Source organism: Sorex fumeus, unplaced genomic scaffold (genome assembly GCF_029834395.1).
Source record: "Sorex fumeus unplaced genomic scaffold, SorFum_2.1 ptg000035l, whole genome shotgun sequence".
NCBI classification, from domain to species: Eukaryota; Metazoa; Chordata; class Mammalia; order Eulipotyphla; family Soricidae; genus Sorex; species Sorex fumeus.
Genome location: NW_026606092.1, coordinates 32801371 through 32818114, shown reverse-complemented (window position 1 = coordinate 32818114; position 16744 = coordinate 32801371). Strand labels below are relative to the sequence as shown.

Below are 16744 nucleotides of genomic sequence, written 5' to 3'. Positions count from 1 at the left end.
AAAACAGATTAAGCATCTCTCCACAATTTTTAATCACCTCTTGGTTCTTCAGAACACTCAGTGTGGGGGTTCTCAGAAGAAACAGAGTGCTGAGGATGGATTTTAGTTATCCCTCTGATGCTAACTTACACCTTTAGCACAAAATCTCACCATCAAAAATAATAGTCACTATTGTTAAGACCATGGACATATAGTCTTAGGCACACAGACAAGCACAGGAAATGTGTGATACAACTTAGAATATATAATCAATACAAAGTCCCTCTCTGTGTGTCTCTTTCTCTCTTTCTCTTTCTCTCTATTCTCTTTCTCTATTTTCTCTATTTTCTCTATTCTCTTTCTCTCTCTCTTTTCCTCAACTAGCATTGTTTCTCCCCATTCTCTCAACTGTTGTCCTCTTTCCCTTCCTTTTGCCCATCTTTCTTCACAAATGATTATTTAAAGGTGATTTAAGAAAAGAAGGACTTATAGTTACATATACCTTAGTTCCTAACACTTTTCAGAACTCTGTTTCATACAGAATGACTTCATCACAAGGTAACCCTCCATTGCTACTAAAATAAATCTGTAGAGAATGAAGACATTTATTTCCCTTTCTTCAATATGACTTTTACAAAGTTTTAAAGTAAACTCGGGAAGGAAATGTTTCAGATGCATATGGGTTCCCAGTGAATGACATCAAAATGCTGTGCCCTCATAAGATGTCTCTAGAGACAGTTATCTAACTGGACATCTGCACCTCTTTCCGTTCCCTGTCAGTCTACTTCCTGTTGTGCAAGATTCTTTGTATGAAGAAGGAACTGTTTTAATTACACGGATTGACTTAGACCCTTCTGTTCTGCTTGGAAGAATCTCATTGGCTGTCCAAGGCCCAGGTGTCTATTTGGAAATACATTCTTCCAGGGCAAGCATCTGGCTCTAGGTGCTTGGCAAACCAACTGTGACAGGTTCCTCCAGCAGCTGCAGTGACTGGTTGGGTTTCCAGGTGATTAAATAATCCTGCTTTCTGGCCCACTTATGTGTTTGGATTGAAGCCATTTTCCTGGAATAGGGCTCAACCAAACACAGTTGTCTGTTCACTGACCACAGCTTGATGTCTAGGGTTTGGGGTCCCCACTGAAATTTTGAAATATCCTTTCATCTTTCCCTACTTCTCAAACTTAAGAGTTAACACAGACATAAACAACATAAGGCTCAACTTTCACTTTTAATTTTAAATCACTCTAAAACTTGATAGCTCTGCCTTGAAAAGCAAAGGCTGATTCAAACCCTGACTAGAAAATAGTCCTTTCTTGTGATAGGGGGCATGCCCATGCAATGCACGTTCAATTACATGTGTACACCAGATGAAGATATGAATCGAAAAGAGATATAGCCAAAGAATTTATGTTTTCTAAAGACACACAGCATGTCCCGGAGAAATAATTAAGAAAACTTAATGCTGCTGATATGCAAATGCCAAGAGGCCTCCTATGGAATACAAACAAATCTGCAGCTGATGATGATTTAATATAATGAAGCTTTATTATAGCTGCAAGGGGTTCTTCTAGGCCAAAGGTTTAAAAACTTTGGTTCTAGGAAACAAAGTACCCATGAATCTACCATAAATGCATATTCCTAGCTCAGTCATACTTCCTGAATCAGAAAACATGGGTGGGCCCCAGTAGAGGCTCAACAAGTCCCTGAAGGGATTATAGTGGACTTGCTAAAGTTTAAGAACTTCCATTTTAAAGCTTACTGTTATCCAGGTCAGAGAGATGGAGGGTTATTCTTGTAAGGACAGCGATACTTACACACTTTCTAAATGATCACTTCATGAGCCATCCCTTCTGTAGCTAGATCTAAATCATGACACTAATACTCTCTCCTAAAATGTATTATCAGCTCTCTAATTCTATGCTCTCACACATATTTCCCAATCAAAGGGTGGTAATTAGCTAGAGATTTGCTGGAGTATACTGTGTGAAGTGATACAGACATGCAGATGCATCATCCCCTTTGCTTTAAATTCTACTCAAAATTCTTTCAAGGAACAGACATAAATATTTACAGATGACAAAAATAGATCGACAATGGACTTTCAATTAAGACCGCATAAAAATAGCTTCAAAGCATCCCTGTATTATAATGAAGGGTATATTCCCTGTAACTCTATTTATTCACTTAGTTTGAGGTATGAAATCCTACAGCACTTTCTAAGTCTCACTTAGACTCACCCAGGTAAGAAGTTGAGCTATAGATATGCCATTATTTATTTGATAAAGATGTCTTTGGCCCTATGTTAATTTTTTTGTGAATGAACAGAGAATTTCACTGGGTAGGAGTGCATGCCCAAAATGCAGGAGGCCAAAATTCAATCCCTGTTGCTTCTATGAATGAGTCCCACTCACAGACCACGAGTATCCCCATGAGCATCACAGAACATAGCTATAAAAGAAATAAAAACGTAACAAAATCACCTGGCAGGAAAGATATTAGTGGTAATAACTACTACTATTATCCAGTGACATTATGGTGAAATAGGCAATTTATATAATGTCACTGTCACCCCGTTAATCATTGATTACTCGAGCGGGCTCCAGTAGCGTCTCCATATGTCCCAGCCCTGAGATTTTAGCATTGTAAACTTTGCTCTCTCTCCACAGATGCGGCACACCAGCTGGATGTCCTTGGATATAATGGTGAAGCACTTGGCAGGAATGCACAGTGGTTGGTATCCTCGAAGAGCCCCACCAGGTAGGCCTCGCATGCCTCCTGCAGCACCATGACTGCCAAGCTCTGGGAGCGCAGGTGGGTCTTGAAGTGCGATCTTGTGCACCAGCTGCTGGAACGGCAGCTGGCGAATCTCCAGTCAGTCTTGTAGCGGTGCAGCTTCTTCACATCACCCATGGCTGGTGCACTCTTGAGGGCCACCTTGGTGGCCAGCTGCTTCTGGGGTGCCTTCCCGCCCATTGATTGCATGCTGTCTGCTTAGTACACGCCCTTTCGTTCTTCCTGACACAGCTGGAGACTCCTTAAGGGTTAGGGAAATGAGACCCATTTTAGCTACTGTTGTTGGCATGTTTGGTACACCAGGGGTGGCTTGCCAGGCTCTGCCGTGAGGGCTGGATAGCCTTGGTAGCTTGCTGGGCTCTCTAGGGTAGAATATGGAGGCTTTTGGAGAGATCTCTAATTATTACTGCAGGTGTTCCCAGTCTACTGAATACAAAATCCTGGTGACCGGCCTACTGTGACAATTTGTACACTGACAACACGCACCTGCCTGCATCCCTGGGCAGCACCTGGGGCATCTGCGGCCTCAGGTTGATCTCCTTGAGGTGGATGGAGTGTGCCAGGAGGCTGTCGAACAGCTGGCAGAGCAAGATCCCATCGCACAGGCTCTGTCCCAGGTCAAACACCTGCGCCGAGTCCCAAGTCACTCAGTGGTTGACGGACAGCGGCCCACAGTGGACAAGTCACTGCACAGGCCACTTTCGCTGCCCCAAGCTAAATGGTGCCGTGACTTGGCCCAGCCGGGGGAGTCGGTGATGCTGCGGCTGCAGCTGGGGGACTTTCCTCGCCCCGCGGATGTCATTCTGTCCCAATCCCACAAAGCAACCGGCGATGTCCAGCAGGAATCACACGTGGAACTCCACGCCCAGTGTACTGAGCTGCACGTCCGTCACCCAGGATGAGATGGTGAGTCGGGTTCGGGAGAGCGCTAGGGATTCAACCAGCATCGCTGCCGTTTTGCCTCCTCAGGTGATATTTAATATAATGTCACCTGTGTTTTTTTAAAACTTCTGGGAAATAACATATCGCCTGAATAGTAGCTATGAATAATACTTATTGGAATTTATTAAAAGGAAATTTTTTCAGAGATTGTATAAAATAATATATAAGGAATTCCCCTGAAATATTTTTTAAGTGGGAACAAAGGGATCTAAATTTTATATATGGGAGAACTCCTAGTGGTGCTTGGGAACCATATAGTGCTGGGATTCAAACCCAGGACTCCTACATGCAAAGAATGTGCTTCAGACCTTTGAGCCATTTTTCTACTTCAAAATATGCATGGTGAGAAAACTGATTCCTCCACAAAATAGATGAAAACACATACATCGACTAGTATATTTTTTGCAGCTATTAAGTAATCTCATAAAGTAAAGGGAAATAAGATACAGGTTTTATAAAAAATATAATTTTATAAACATCCCATTAAAAATGTGAATATATCTACAATAGAATCCATATATTTAAATGCACCAAGATAAGCATTGAAAAATGACTAAAAAGAAGACTGATAAATTAGGGATAGTTAGAATGTTTAATTTTACTGAAACTGGAAACAATATTACCTCCATTTTACAGATGAGGTAACATATGCTCATAAATAATAACTAAAATTACAAAATCACTTAATAGACCTCTCTGTCATCCATACTAATCTGAATCAAAGACCATGTTTTTGAATCTTCTATTACCCAAAATTTCCCATAGCTTTAGTATTTTGACACACCATTGTTCATGGTTCAGTTGGGAAACAATCCAGGTCTCACATCTTTTTTACTGTTCTGTTGCAAAGAACATATAAAATATAATTTTACCATAGGCCATAAATTACCTTTAGTCTATTTACTTGGAGTTTCAAGAAGCAGTAATATTAAACTTTTAATTATGAATGCACAATATGTATTATATATATGCTAATCACCTAACATATCCTTTTATTTCTTTTATTGACAACATGTTTGGGTATTGTAAACATTATTCACTGTATCTTTTCATTAAAGCAACAGAGTCAGAGGGCTTTAAGTTTGTGTCCTATATACATAGGTAGAAAGTATCAATGTCACATATTATACTACATCTCTAAGTCTAGGGAGTCTTTAATTTATTTATTCTGAAATACTTTTAGAGGAAGAAGCTTCCTCCAATTCATTCTATCTCTTACTCTAGCATAAAGTTTATGTGTTTTGGCATAAAAAAATATCTTGGCATGGTACTGATCATTCAAAAATGTGAAAACAAGCACATTTGGCCTTCTGAGAGTTTGGAATTAAATATGAGCAGCTATTAGAGATAATGGGCAAATCTGGCATTGCCTCCTCAACATCCTTAGAATAAAGCCCATTAAGAACTGAGGTTTTAATAACAATTAACTCTGGCTTTTAGTAGGACCTCATTAAATATTTAAGTATTAATGACCAATTGAAGCCAAACTTTCTAGGCTCTAAATGTCTGTACCCCAGAAATATCCAGCAAGCTGCCAACCCTAGTGCCACATGACTGGAAAGCCAGTCATTTACTTACTGACCCCACAATCATTTCCTTTCCATCTCTTTCCAACTATGGGGCATTTCCCAAATCCCTTTGTATTTATTTTCCTGCCCTCACTAATCCATTTGCCTTGATGCACTTTTAATGTGCGATTTGCCCTCATTTGCTTCCTATGTCAGCAATCACTCTAATTTATTATTGGATCACATAATAAGTTTTCACATCAAGGAAAGAGATTTCAGAAAAATCCTCAAGGAATCATGTCTTGTAACAAATGAGAATCAAATATTTTCACAAAGATATGAAACACTGGCAGAGCCTGGCAAGTTACTTGTGGGTAGTCAATATGCCAGAAATGGTAACAATAACGGGTCTCATTCCCCTGACCCTGAAAGAGCCTCCAATATGGCAGCGTTGGGAAAGATAAGTATGGAGAGGCTGCTAAAACATCAGGGCTGGGACGAATGGAGACGTTACTAGCTCCCGCTGGAGTAAATCAATGAACAATGGGATGACAGTAACAGTGATACAGTGATGAAACATTGTGATAAATTTAATAATTCCTGCCCAGATTCCTTTCCTCAGAGTAGTGGTATTAGCAAGTGCTGGCTGAATTTTTTAAGACATCACCAATAAGCATGTAACAAAAAGGTTTCTGTACTCTGAAAGAACTTAGACCTAAAATTTAAAAAAAAAAACCCTGGTGATTGGAAGAAAATATCTTCACATCATACATAAGACAAAGGGCTAATATCAAAGATACATAAACTCAACAACAACAGATGAGCCATATCAAATAACAGGGAGAGGAGAAAAAGAACATTGGCACAGTGTTTTGAAAATGTGGAGAGATGAACAGATAATTTATCAAAAATGACATAAATGAGGTCAATATATTTATTAAAAAGATTATTCTTCACTAGTTATGACAGAATGGCATATAAAAATGACTATAAAGTATCAACATCTATCAGGAAGAATAATTTGAATCAAAACGTTGAGAAATAATAAGTGACAATTGGAATGTTTCAAAATAGGAATTCATATTTACTGTTGGGGTGACTGTTATTTGGTTCAGCCCATTTGGAGATATCTTAAAAAATAAAGAATAAATATATTCTTTATATTCCACTCCTAATATTCCACACCAAGAACATATGAGTTGACAAAGTAACTGTGATTATTTACACAAATAAATACTACTTAGTTTTCAGAGAAAATGAAAAATTTCAGTTTTCTGAAACTTGAATGTAATAGGTCATGCCTAGTGAAGTGAGTCAGAAATAAAAAGACAAATATCATGTGATCTTAATCTCATGCAATGTATAGAAAGCAAAGCACGGTATTAGATACTTCCTAGTGGAGATAAACTCTGAGATATGATCAATAGGAGTATGATATGAGGACACTACAGGGACAAAGTAAGGGGCCTTGGAATAATGGTGGAGTTACCTTGACAATGTGGTGTAGGACAAGGTATAGCAGCACTGCAACTTTAAAATAATACATGAATACTAACATAAGCCAATTATTATACCTTAGTAAAACTCATTTAAACATTAAGAAGAAACATTTTCCTCCCCACCCCAACGAGACCCTGAGTGACCGCCCACGAACGGCCTCTCCGGCTCCTGATCAAGCTGCTTAATGGCCATGATCCCAGAGACTCAGAAACAAATCTCAAAACCCAGCGGCTTTTGGCAGAGATGTGTCTGGACCGCACAGTAGGTTACTGTGGACAGGCCACTCCAGAGGGGAAGGGGTGTTGTCCCTCCACCTGCTCCCCCTTGGTGAATCGGTGGCCGCCATCTGCCAGAGGTCATTGGACAGTCAGGTTTGGGCTGCAGTGACAGACAGGCGGGGCCTCACTGGATGGGGATGGAGCCGGCCCTTTCCTCCCCACCCCAACAAAACCCCTGAGTTGCCACCCACGAACGGCCTCTCTAGCTCATGATCAAGCTGCTTAACAGCCATGATTCCAGAGACTCAGAAACAAATCTTGAAACCCAGCGGATTTTGGCAGAAATGCTTCTGGACCCCGCAGTTGGTTACTGTCACCGGGCCACCCCAGGGGGAAAGGGTGCTGTCCCTCCAACTGCTCCCCATTGGAGGCTCGGTGGCTGCCATCCTCCAGAGGCCATTGGTCAGTCAGGTGTGGGCCCGCAGTGACAAGACACGCGGGGCCTCATGGGATGGGGCTAGAGCCAGCCCTTTCCTCCCCGTCCCAACAAGACCCCGAGTCACCGCCCATGAACAGCCTTTCTGGCTTCTGATCAAGCTGCTTAATGGCCATGATCTTAAAGACTCAGAAACAAATCTCGAAACCCAACAGCTTTTGGCAGAAGTGCATACAGTCCCTGCATTGGGTTACCAGAGCTGGGCCAACCCAGATGGGTATAGGTTTCGTGCCTTGGCCTGTTCCCCCTGGCAGTCCGGTGGCTGCCATCCTCCAGAGGCCACTGGACAGTCTGGGCCCTCAGTGGTGAGACACACGGGGCCTCACAGGATGGGGGTGGAGCCGATCCTTTCCTTCCCACCCCAATGCGACCCCACATTGCCACCCATGAACAGCCTCTATGGCTCCTGATCAAGCTGCTTAAAGGCCAAGATCCCGAAGACTCAGAAACAAATCTCAAAACCCAGAGGCTTTTGGCAGAAATGTGTCTGTACCCCACAGTAGGTTACTGTTGCTGGGCCACCCAAGGGGGGAAAGGGTATTGTCCCTCTGCCTGCTCCCCCTTGGCGGCCTAGTGGCCGCCATCCTCCAGAGGCCATTGTACAGTCAGGTTTGGGCCCGCAGTGATGAGACATGTTGGGTCTCATGGGATGGGGGTGGAGCCGGTCCTTTCCTCCCCACCCCAACAAGACCCCAAGTCATCGCCCAATGAATGGCCTTTCTGGCTCCTGATTAAGCTGCTTAAGGGTCATGACCCAAGAGACTCAGAAACAAATCTCGGAACCCAGTGGTTTTGGGCAGAAATGTGTCCAGACCCCACAGTAGGTTACTGTAGCTGAGCCACCCCAGAGGGGAGAGGGTGTTGTCCCTCTGCCTGTTCCCCCTAGGTGGCTCAGTGTCCTCCATCCTCCAGAAGCCATTCAGGTTTGGGTCCTCAGTGACGAGACACGCGGGGCCTCATGGGATGTGGGTGGAACCGGCCTTTTCCTCCCCGTCCCAACGAGACCCCAAGTCGCCGCCCATGAATGATCTTTCTGGCTCCTGATCAAGCTGCTTAAGGGCAACGATCCCGGACACTCAGGAGCAAATCTTGGAATCCAGCAGGTTTGGGCAGAAATCCCTCCAGACTTAAGCGTTAAAATTTCAGAATTCCAAAATTGCACGGCCACTACTGCAGCCATGGGACATCATATGTTATTCATAACCAGCAATAGGAGGCAAATTGTCTACGTTGCCTTTTCAGAAGATCTGAGTGTTGGGGTAAAATCTCAAATAATGGTGGTTCTGGTGTCGAAATAGTGAATGTGATCAAAGTAGAGAGAGAGTAATGTAGAAATCATCTGCCCCACAGGCAGGGGGAGGGTGTGGGATGGGGGTATACTGGGATTTTTGGTGGTGGAGAATGGGCACTGGTGAAGGTACAGGTGTTTCATTGTATGACCAAGACTTAGACCCAAAAGCTTTGTAACTGCTCTCATGGTGATTCAATAAATAAAATTATAAAAAATGAAAAAGAAGTAAGGTGGAGTTCATGACCAATTCAGTCAGCTAATCAGTGGCTGAATAAATAGCAGTACTCCTACATAAAAAAAAGAAGAAAGAAACACATATTTAAATCTAATTTTAAGGGAATAAAAACAGCTGTCATACTATGCAGTAAAAATATTTATCCTTGTCAAGTATATAATAAAGTAAAAGGAGTATTTCTTGCTGAATGGCAGTGATCGAAAGAGTTTACAGAATACTGTTATGTTCTCTGTCTTTTACTTGCTGCTTTAGGTATTCATTCATAGAGCATGTCTTTGTAAAGATCTTGATAAGTCTCACTAACTCCAGCATTTCTGGACTACTTAAAAGTGCTTGAGAAGTTAAAGTTGGGAGAAGAGGGATATTTAAGAAGAAAACAAAACAGTTCTCTCAAGCACTGAGGAGATAATATGTAAGGTAAAGTATTTGCTTTTCATGCAGCTGACTTGAGTTCCATCCCTGGCACCACATATGGTTCCTGAATCCCACTAGGCCCAGTGAGTAGTAGTGAGCACAGCCAGATATGACCGAATACCCTCTGGTTTGCTTTCCATCAGGAAAAGCTTTATAGAGCAAGTCACAATTAAGTATTTTATTGGCTTGTCTCTACGAAGCATTTCACCTGCTTCAAATTTTGCTGGGTATTGTGACTGTAGTATATAATTTTTTCAGTGTTTGAGAATGGAAATACCACTAAGATGAAGCGTGTTTATGTGAATTCCGTGAGCAATTTATTGTAGCCACATGGAAGGCTGGACAGATTTAGAAAAGTGTTTGGTATATAAGTAACCACTGTAGTACTGTCCTCCTGTTGTTTATTGATTTGCTTGAGTGGGCAATAGTAACATCTCCATTGTGAGAATTGTTACTGTTTTTGGCATATCGAATATGCCACGAGAAACTTGCCGGGCTCTGCTGCTTAGGCGGTATACTCTTGGTAGCTTGCCGGGCTCTCTGAGAAGGATGGAGGAATCAAACCTGGGTCGGTCGGCCGTGTGCAAGGCAAATGCTCTACCCACTGTGCTTTGGCTTCAACCCATAAATAAGAGCCAAATAAATTCACCTGTGACTTAGAAAGGGTAACGTAAATTATCTTCATCTTAAAATGGTTATATAATCTTGGGGAAGTTATGCAAAGTTTTATTGTTACAATGCCAAACCTTTAAGAAATGTTAGCATTTAGAATGTTCTAGCCATGGGTCTGGAGAGATAGTACAGTGGGTAAGGCACTTGCCTGATTTAAGGCTGACCCAGGATTGATCGCTGGCATCCCATATCCCTGAGTACGTCAGCAGTGATTCCTCAGCGTACAACCAGGATAAGCTCTGACTATACCAAGGTGTGTTCCCCAACAACAACAACAATAACAACAACAAAAGAATTAGAATGTTCCAGCCTTTTGTGAGGCAAAAGGGAAATACTGATAAAAATAAACAAGCCTGCCCCCATATACCTACTAATATCTAATAATAATAATAAACCTGCCCCCATATATCTAGTGATTTTCTTGGAAAAAACTATTGCTAGCTACATACTTAAAATCCAAAACATTTTCTAGAAAAAAGAACTGGAAAAAAATGAATGAAACATACATTTTTTCATTCAAGGAAACTTACTTGGACAACATGTCAAAGCATATCTTATAGTTTCAATACAAAAATGACATGTGAATAACGAAAAAAGAAAGAAAGAGAAATATTACTCTAATGGGAAATACCCAATATTCTGGTGTGCTTGGGCCCTGTCTAATAAAAGTCATTTTACTGATTCTTATCCTTTTTTCCTTCCTCCCCTCCATTCCTTTCTCTCTTCTTTGCTTCCTTCCTTCTTCGTCCCTGCATTCTTTCTATTTTTTTCTCCAAGTCTTCTTTCCTTCTGCCCTTCCTACAAAACTACTTATGAACTAGGCACAATTGTAGACACTGAAAGCTGTAACGTTTTTGATGTTGGAGGAAAATAGCAAAAATCCAGTGTCTGGAGAAAGAAAATGAGAGGCATTATTGGAGTAAATTAGATGAAAATGGTGGGGCTGAGACCATGTAGCTGTTGTAGACCAAGTAAGGACTTTGACTTGAACTTGAAGCAACATATAGCTCCACTGGTGGTTGGGAACAGAGGACATATATGATCCAATGACACATTAATGAAACACTAGGACTTCTAGGGAAAGATGGGTTGCAAATAAGATAGCAGTTAGGAGACTATTTTGAAATCTAGGGAATAACATAGTGGATATTTTTGAAAAGTGGGGGAAATGTTACAATCCACTCAAAATTAGCATATAGTTTAAATGTTTATCTTAGACATGATTCAGTTAATATGTGATGGAAATAAATTTATACACACAAATTTATCAAACATTTTACCTGAGAAATCAGAAAGACTTAATTCCTTTTTATGAGATCAGGGAAGCTTGCAGGAGAAACAAATTCTCTCCTGCAAGAGAGAATCAGGTGTACTTCTGAATATGCTAAAGGTGGAGGTCTAAGAGGTATGTAATTGGTGACATTTAATAGACAACTGGATATATGAACCTGATGATAAGGATGGATATAGACTTGGGAGCTGTCAGTATATAACTGGTATTTAAAATCCTGAGACTGGATGAGATCACCAAGGAAGTGAACATAAATAAAGTAGAAAAGATATTCAGACAGTGAGGTAATGCTCAGGCACAATATAATCTTCTTTATGCCCACCAGATGTCAAAGCCCCTTTATATGCATGTGGAAGCCACACGGAAATATCTGGACCTGTGCATTCTTGCATTCAACAAATAGTTGTTGACTGCCTACTAGTAACAGGCATTGACTCCTCAAAAAGAAATGAAGGTATGAAAACATTAGATCTTGAAGAAAAAGAAGAGTCTGTCTCAAACATTCATGAAATACAAGCAAATGATGTTTCTCCAGGTGAAAGAAATTTCACCTACCTCTTTTTTCTTGTTCCTGAAAGCAAGTCGGCCAGAGGGAAGTGGAGCATGAACAATTGACTGGTCTGGCCCTCCCCAACAAGATCTTCACTTCTGCCTCCCTCCTAGCTACCCACCTCAACCCTGATATGCCTCACATTCAGAAATCAATTTCTTTATTCTAAAAAGGGCCAGTCTAGCTCGCCTTGTTAATGGGAGAGTCATGCTACTTCTCTATCAATGAGCATCCATATTTCAATGTCTCCAGTGGGGAGTAGTATAGATTGGTTCTAAGTTCAAAGGATGGAAAAGCAATACAAAGAGTCTAAGCAAATGTCAAAACCTAATGTAAGAATAAAAACAACTCCTGAAAAGGCATAACTGTTGAATCTCACTTAAGGAATCATCATGTCTTTAAATATATTCCTGTGACATCATTATTATTCAGAGTTGCTCCTTGGTAGAGGAAGAATCACTTCTTTTACCAAACTCTTTGACTAACTGATATAGTCTTTTCTGTTTTAATAAGCAACTTTCCTAATGCTTTCTTATATTTCTGATAGCTTGCTCACAAAGTCTATACCATGCCATGTGTAATGTGTGGAGATTGTGTTAGCATGTGTTGTGTATGAGGCAGTGAGGAAGTCTAAGTATGTGTGTAAGGGGTACACGTGTGTAACTGTGTGTATGGTAAATGGAGGGATGGATATGTTCGAGTCTGTGTGGTGTAATATTCTTGTGTATGTAAACAGATTGTGTTTAAGTGGTGTATATATATATGTAACTATTTGTGGGCATGGGTATGTGAGTGTGAGCATTGTGAGTGCTTTGGAGGTGAGAGAGGGGGATCATTGGATGTAGATGTGAGTTCATGTTAGTAGAAGTGTGTCCGAGTATGTTTCCCCCACTCTGAATCTGAGTCACTTCTGTGCTGAGACTCAGTCTGCGGAGAAACTGTAACAGGGCCAAGACCCACTTGGCAGGAATTTCCTAACCCTCCTGGAAGACAACGCTGGGATGCATGTCAGGTGGGGTAATGAATCATTATTTAGATACTAGCAATCAACATTAAACTAAGAGCCCAAATAAACAGTGTATGCTAAGTGGGGGCCTCGTCAAGCATCTGGTTTGCTGAGTTTCCTTTCCTGATGAAGTTGTGTGTTTGCCAACTGAGATTTCATGAAGCCACAGGTTTCAGCAAACAGATGCCTATTTCATTGCCAAGAGGGCCACTTCTACTCCTACCCTTTCCAGATAGAGAGGGGAGAATCTCCTACTGCCTGAAAACACAGATAAAGTAACTGAGAGGCCAGTCAGTTGTCCGAGGCAGGAGGGGAAGTACCATCTGAAATCTCTGGAACAGTCTGAAAAAATGTTAGCAAGACTGTCACCATTACCATCTGGCACTGTCTTTCTGAAAGAGGGGATTTTTTTGGATTCCCAACAAAAATGGAGAGTTGGAAACATCTGGACCCCACGCCAGAATCTGCAGAGAACTCTTAGATGTGTTATATCTTTACTTCTTAATATCAGTTCTAAAAAAATGAAAAAGAACCTTAGAAAACTCAGCATCACTGGAGCAATCACAAAAAGAAACCCATCAGGATTTAATCCTCCCTGCTAATTTTTGTTATAAAATTAATGTAGGCTTATGATGGACATTATTTTTTCAAACTTTAATAAATATAAAGACAAAGCATTTTATCACACTTATTTTTAATGTGAGGGCTTAAAAATCAATCCTCAAATCTTCCAAAAAGAATCCATCACTTGTACACAAAGAATATTTATCCCTTAAACATATAAAAAAAAGATTGTTTTCATTCACAGACACAGATGGATATAAGACTGTTTTCAGTTTTATAAGTTTAGCATAGTTGTAAACAATCTGCATAGAATTCTTATGCCAATCACCTTAATTTATTTAACCAATCCTGCTGATGGGTATTTAGATATCTACAAACCCAAGTCTATTAAATGTAAATATATGTGTGTATATATATATGTATATATATACATATATATATATATCAGAGTCCCTTCCTAACAAACCATAATATGCTAGTTAGAGAAAAAGAATTTAAGATCATCCCCAGAATAATTATTTATATATCTAAATGTTTCCTCACTAACAATACCTGGTGTCAGGTAAGGCTTAAAGTCTTCGTGCTCATATCTGTCCTTTGTGAAATCTTTTTTCTTTATCATTCCCAGTGATTTCATTCTCCTATTAAATACTTGGGCTGGAGCAATAGCACAGTGGGTAGGGCATTTGCCTTGCATGCAGCAGACCCAGGTTCTATTCCTCGGTCCCTCTTTGAGAGTCTGGCAAGCTAACAAGAGTATCCCACCCTCCTGCACAGCAGAGCCTGGCAAGCTCCCCAAAGCATATTCGATATGCCAAAAACAGCAACAACAAGTCTCACAATGGAGATGTTACTGGTGCCTGCTCGAGCAAATCGATGAACAACAGGAGGGCAGTGCTATTTGCTACATTAAATCCTTGCATTGCTACCAAGGCTGCTTTCTGGATGCTCAGTGAAGTCCCATGGAAACCAGGTAATGCGGAACTTTGTGACCTTGGACTTGGACTCAATGGGACCAGGAGCAGAAATCCTCTGCCTGCTTCCCCCAGTCTCTGGTGACCCATGGGTCATACCCACAAGCCACGCCCTGTCACCACCTGATAATCTCCTCATTGACCACCCTCCAGAACTCATGGCTGCTCTTCCCAGACGAAAGTATAAGATGAGGCCCCCATAGCCATGCCACCAGACTCCCGCCAGGCTGTTCTCACCTGGGGCACTCCAGAGGGTGGCGGGCAAGAGTCCTCCCTGTCCCGAGGGACCCAGCCCCAGCAGCCAACCTCCACTACCAAACCGCCACCACGTTCTGGGCTGCTTTCTTTGAGCCCACACCCCATGTCCACACACCAAAACACACTCTTTCCCTCCTCAAATCTTATCTGATTCACAATTTTTTCAGTGTTCCTTCTCCAAAATTTCCTTCGGAGTTGTGGTTCAAATAACTTCATCTGGACCAAGTCTTTCTTTGAGAGGTCAAAGAGAGTGATGAAACTACATGAGTCTTATTGGCCCCATGGTTCCACCAGGAGGGCTGGTGGGGTGATGCTAAGTTACTATCTCTTTCATTCCTGACTCTAAATTCCTGACTTGTAGGCAAAGAGCCGGAGTAAGGTAGATGGCCCTTAAAAAGAAGGGCACTCCCAGCTGATATAAAGCAAGGTCAAAAGCAAAGACACAAGGAAGAGAGAGTTTGCTGAGGATGCTTTCATGTGTTTTATTTGAACGAAGGCTCTGGTGGGTCAGGCATGCTGCTCTCATCAGGGCTTCAGCTCCTTTTTCTGTCTTAGTCCCCCTGGCTGCTTGTTTTTCATATTGCCAGCCTGGTCTGTGATGCCACTTAGGATGGCAAAGCCAGGAACCTCCAACAAAGGTCAGGGTCAGCCATATTATGAAGCCTGAACTTTGCCCAGTGACCTCTGGGAGGAGTAAATGATAACATTAATAATATTTACTTACTTGTAGCTATATATTACTAATTTTGTCACTGTGACATACAAAGTTGTTGATAACTGAGCTTCAGGTATACAATGTTCCAGCTTCAATCCCACCACCAGTGTTGACATCCCTCCAACAGTGTCCCAAGTTTCTTCCAATCCACAATCTGTCTTTTTGACATACTTATTTTAAAGTTAATTATATCTTTTGGGCCCTATGCTTAAAGTAGTGTTAATTTAGATATATACAGATAATTAAACTCTACAGCCCAGATGAATTTACAAAGACTCTTACCCTTGCCCCATATTAACTCCAAAATATATATTCTTCACTCCTCCATTTCTCTCCTTCCTGGGCATTTAAATCCCTGAAATTTAAATCCAGATGTCTACCTTTAATACCTTCAATTCCCCCATAATTGTATTTTATATACCACAGATTAGTGAAAACATCTGTTATTTGTCCTTGTTCTCTGACTTGATTTAACATTAGGTCCTCCAATTCTATCCAAGTTGCATCAAATTGCATGATTTCATCATTCCTTGTGGCTTCAGAGTTTCTATTGTGTATATGTACTACAATTTCATTATCACCTCATCCAATGTTGGCATCTGGGTTATTTCCATATTTAGGAAATAGTACTAAATTCTATGATGAACATTAGCATGTACATATCTTTTCAAATCAATATTTATATATCAAGGGATAAGTACCAAGAAATAAAATTTCTGGCTCTTTTTTGGAGTTTGATTCTTAATTTTTGAGAGAATTTTCATACTGCTTTCCATAGTGTTAAACCAGACCACATTCCCACTTGCAGTGTATGAGGTTTCTTTTATTTTTAACACATCCTTGATAACACAGGTTGTTTCTAATCTTTTTTGGTATATGCTGTTTTCATTGATGTGAGATGACATATCATTTTTGTCATAATTTGGATTTCCCTTATAATAAGTAACAATGAACACTTTTTCCTATTCCTATTGTCTTTATTATATAGAAGGGTTTATTCCTCTCTCCATTTTTATTTATTGTTGCTGATCTTTTTGAGTGCTTTAAATATCCTGGATACTATCTTTCCGAACTATTGCATAGAGATATTTTCTCTCATATAGTAAGGTAAGTATCTTTTAATTTCAGCCTGAGTTTCTTTAGCCAAGCAAAAGCTTTTTATGTTGTTCCATTTGTTTATTCTTGTTTTTAATTTTTGCCAATTAAATAATATTATTGAAAACATGTGTGAGGTACAAATCCTGAATAGTTCTGTCTACATGTTTTTTGATGTAGTTTATGAATACTGGTCTAGTCTTAAGTTTTTGATGGACTATGAATTGGCTTTTATGTACTGTA

General features: G+C 40.6%; 2 protein-coding genes across 2 annotated transcripts in view; both read right to left on the bottom strand.

Moving 5' to 3' along the window:
• The window catches only part of NCKAP5 (NCK associated protein 5), a 1139016-nt gene that overhangs the window by 1042918 nt on the left and 79354 nt on the right, over positions 1-16744 (bottom strand). The window lies entirely within an intron of this gene.
• On the bottom strand, positions 2614-2961 carry LOC130026857 (histone H3-like). The gene has a single exon (XM_056117561.1). It carries the CDS (start codon positions 2959-2961, stop codon positions 2614-2616), a length of 348 nt encoding a protein of 115 aa, XP_055973536.1.

What these genes read in the sequence shown, in the direction of transcription:
- LOC130026857 (XM_056117561.1), bottom strand. Translation starts at nt 2,961, where the DNA reads ATGCAATCAATGGGCGGGAAGGCACCCCAGAAGCAGCTGGCCACCAAG.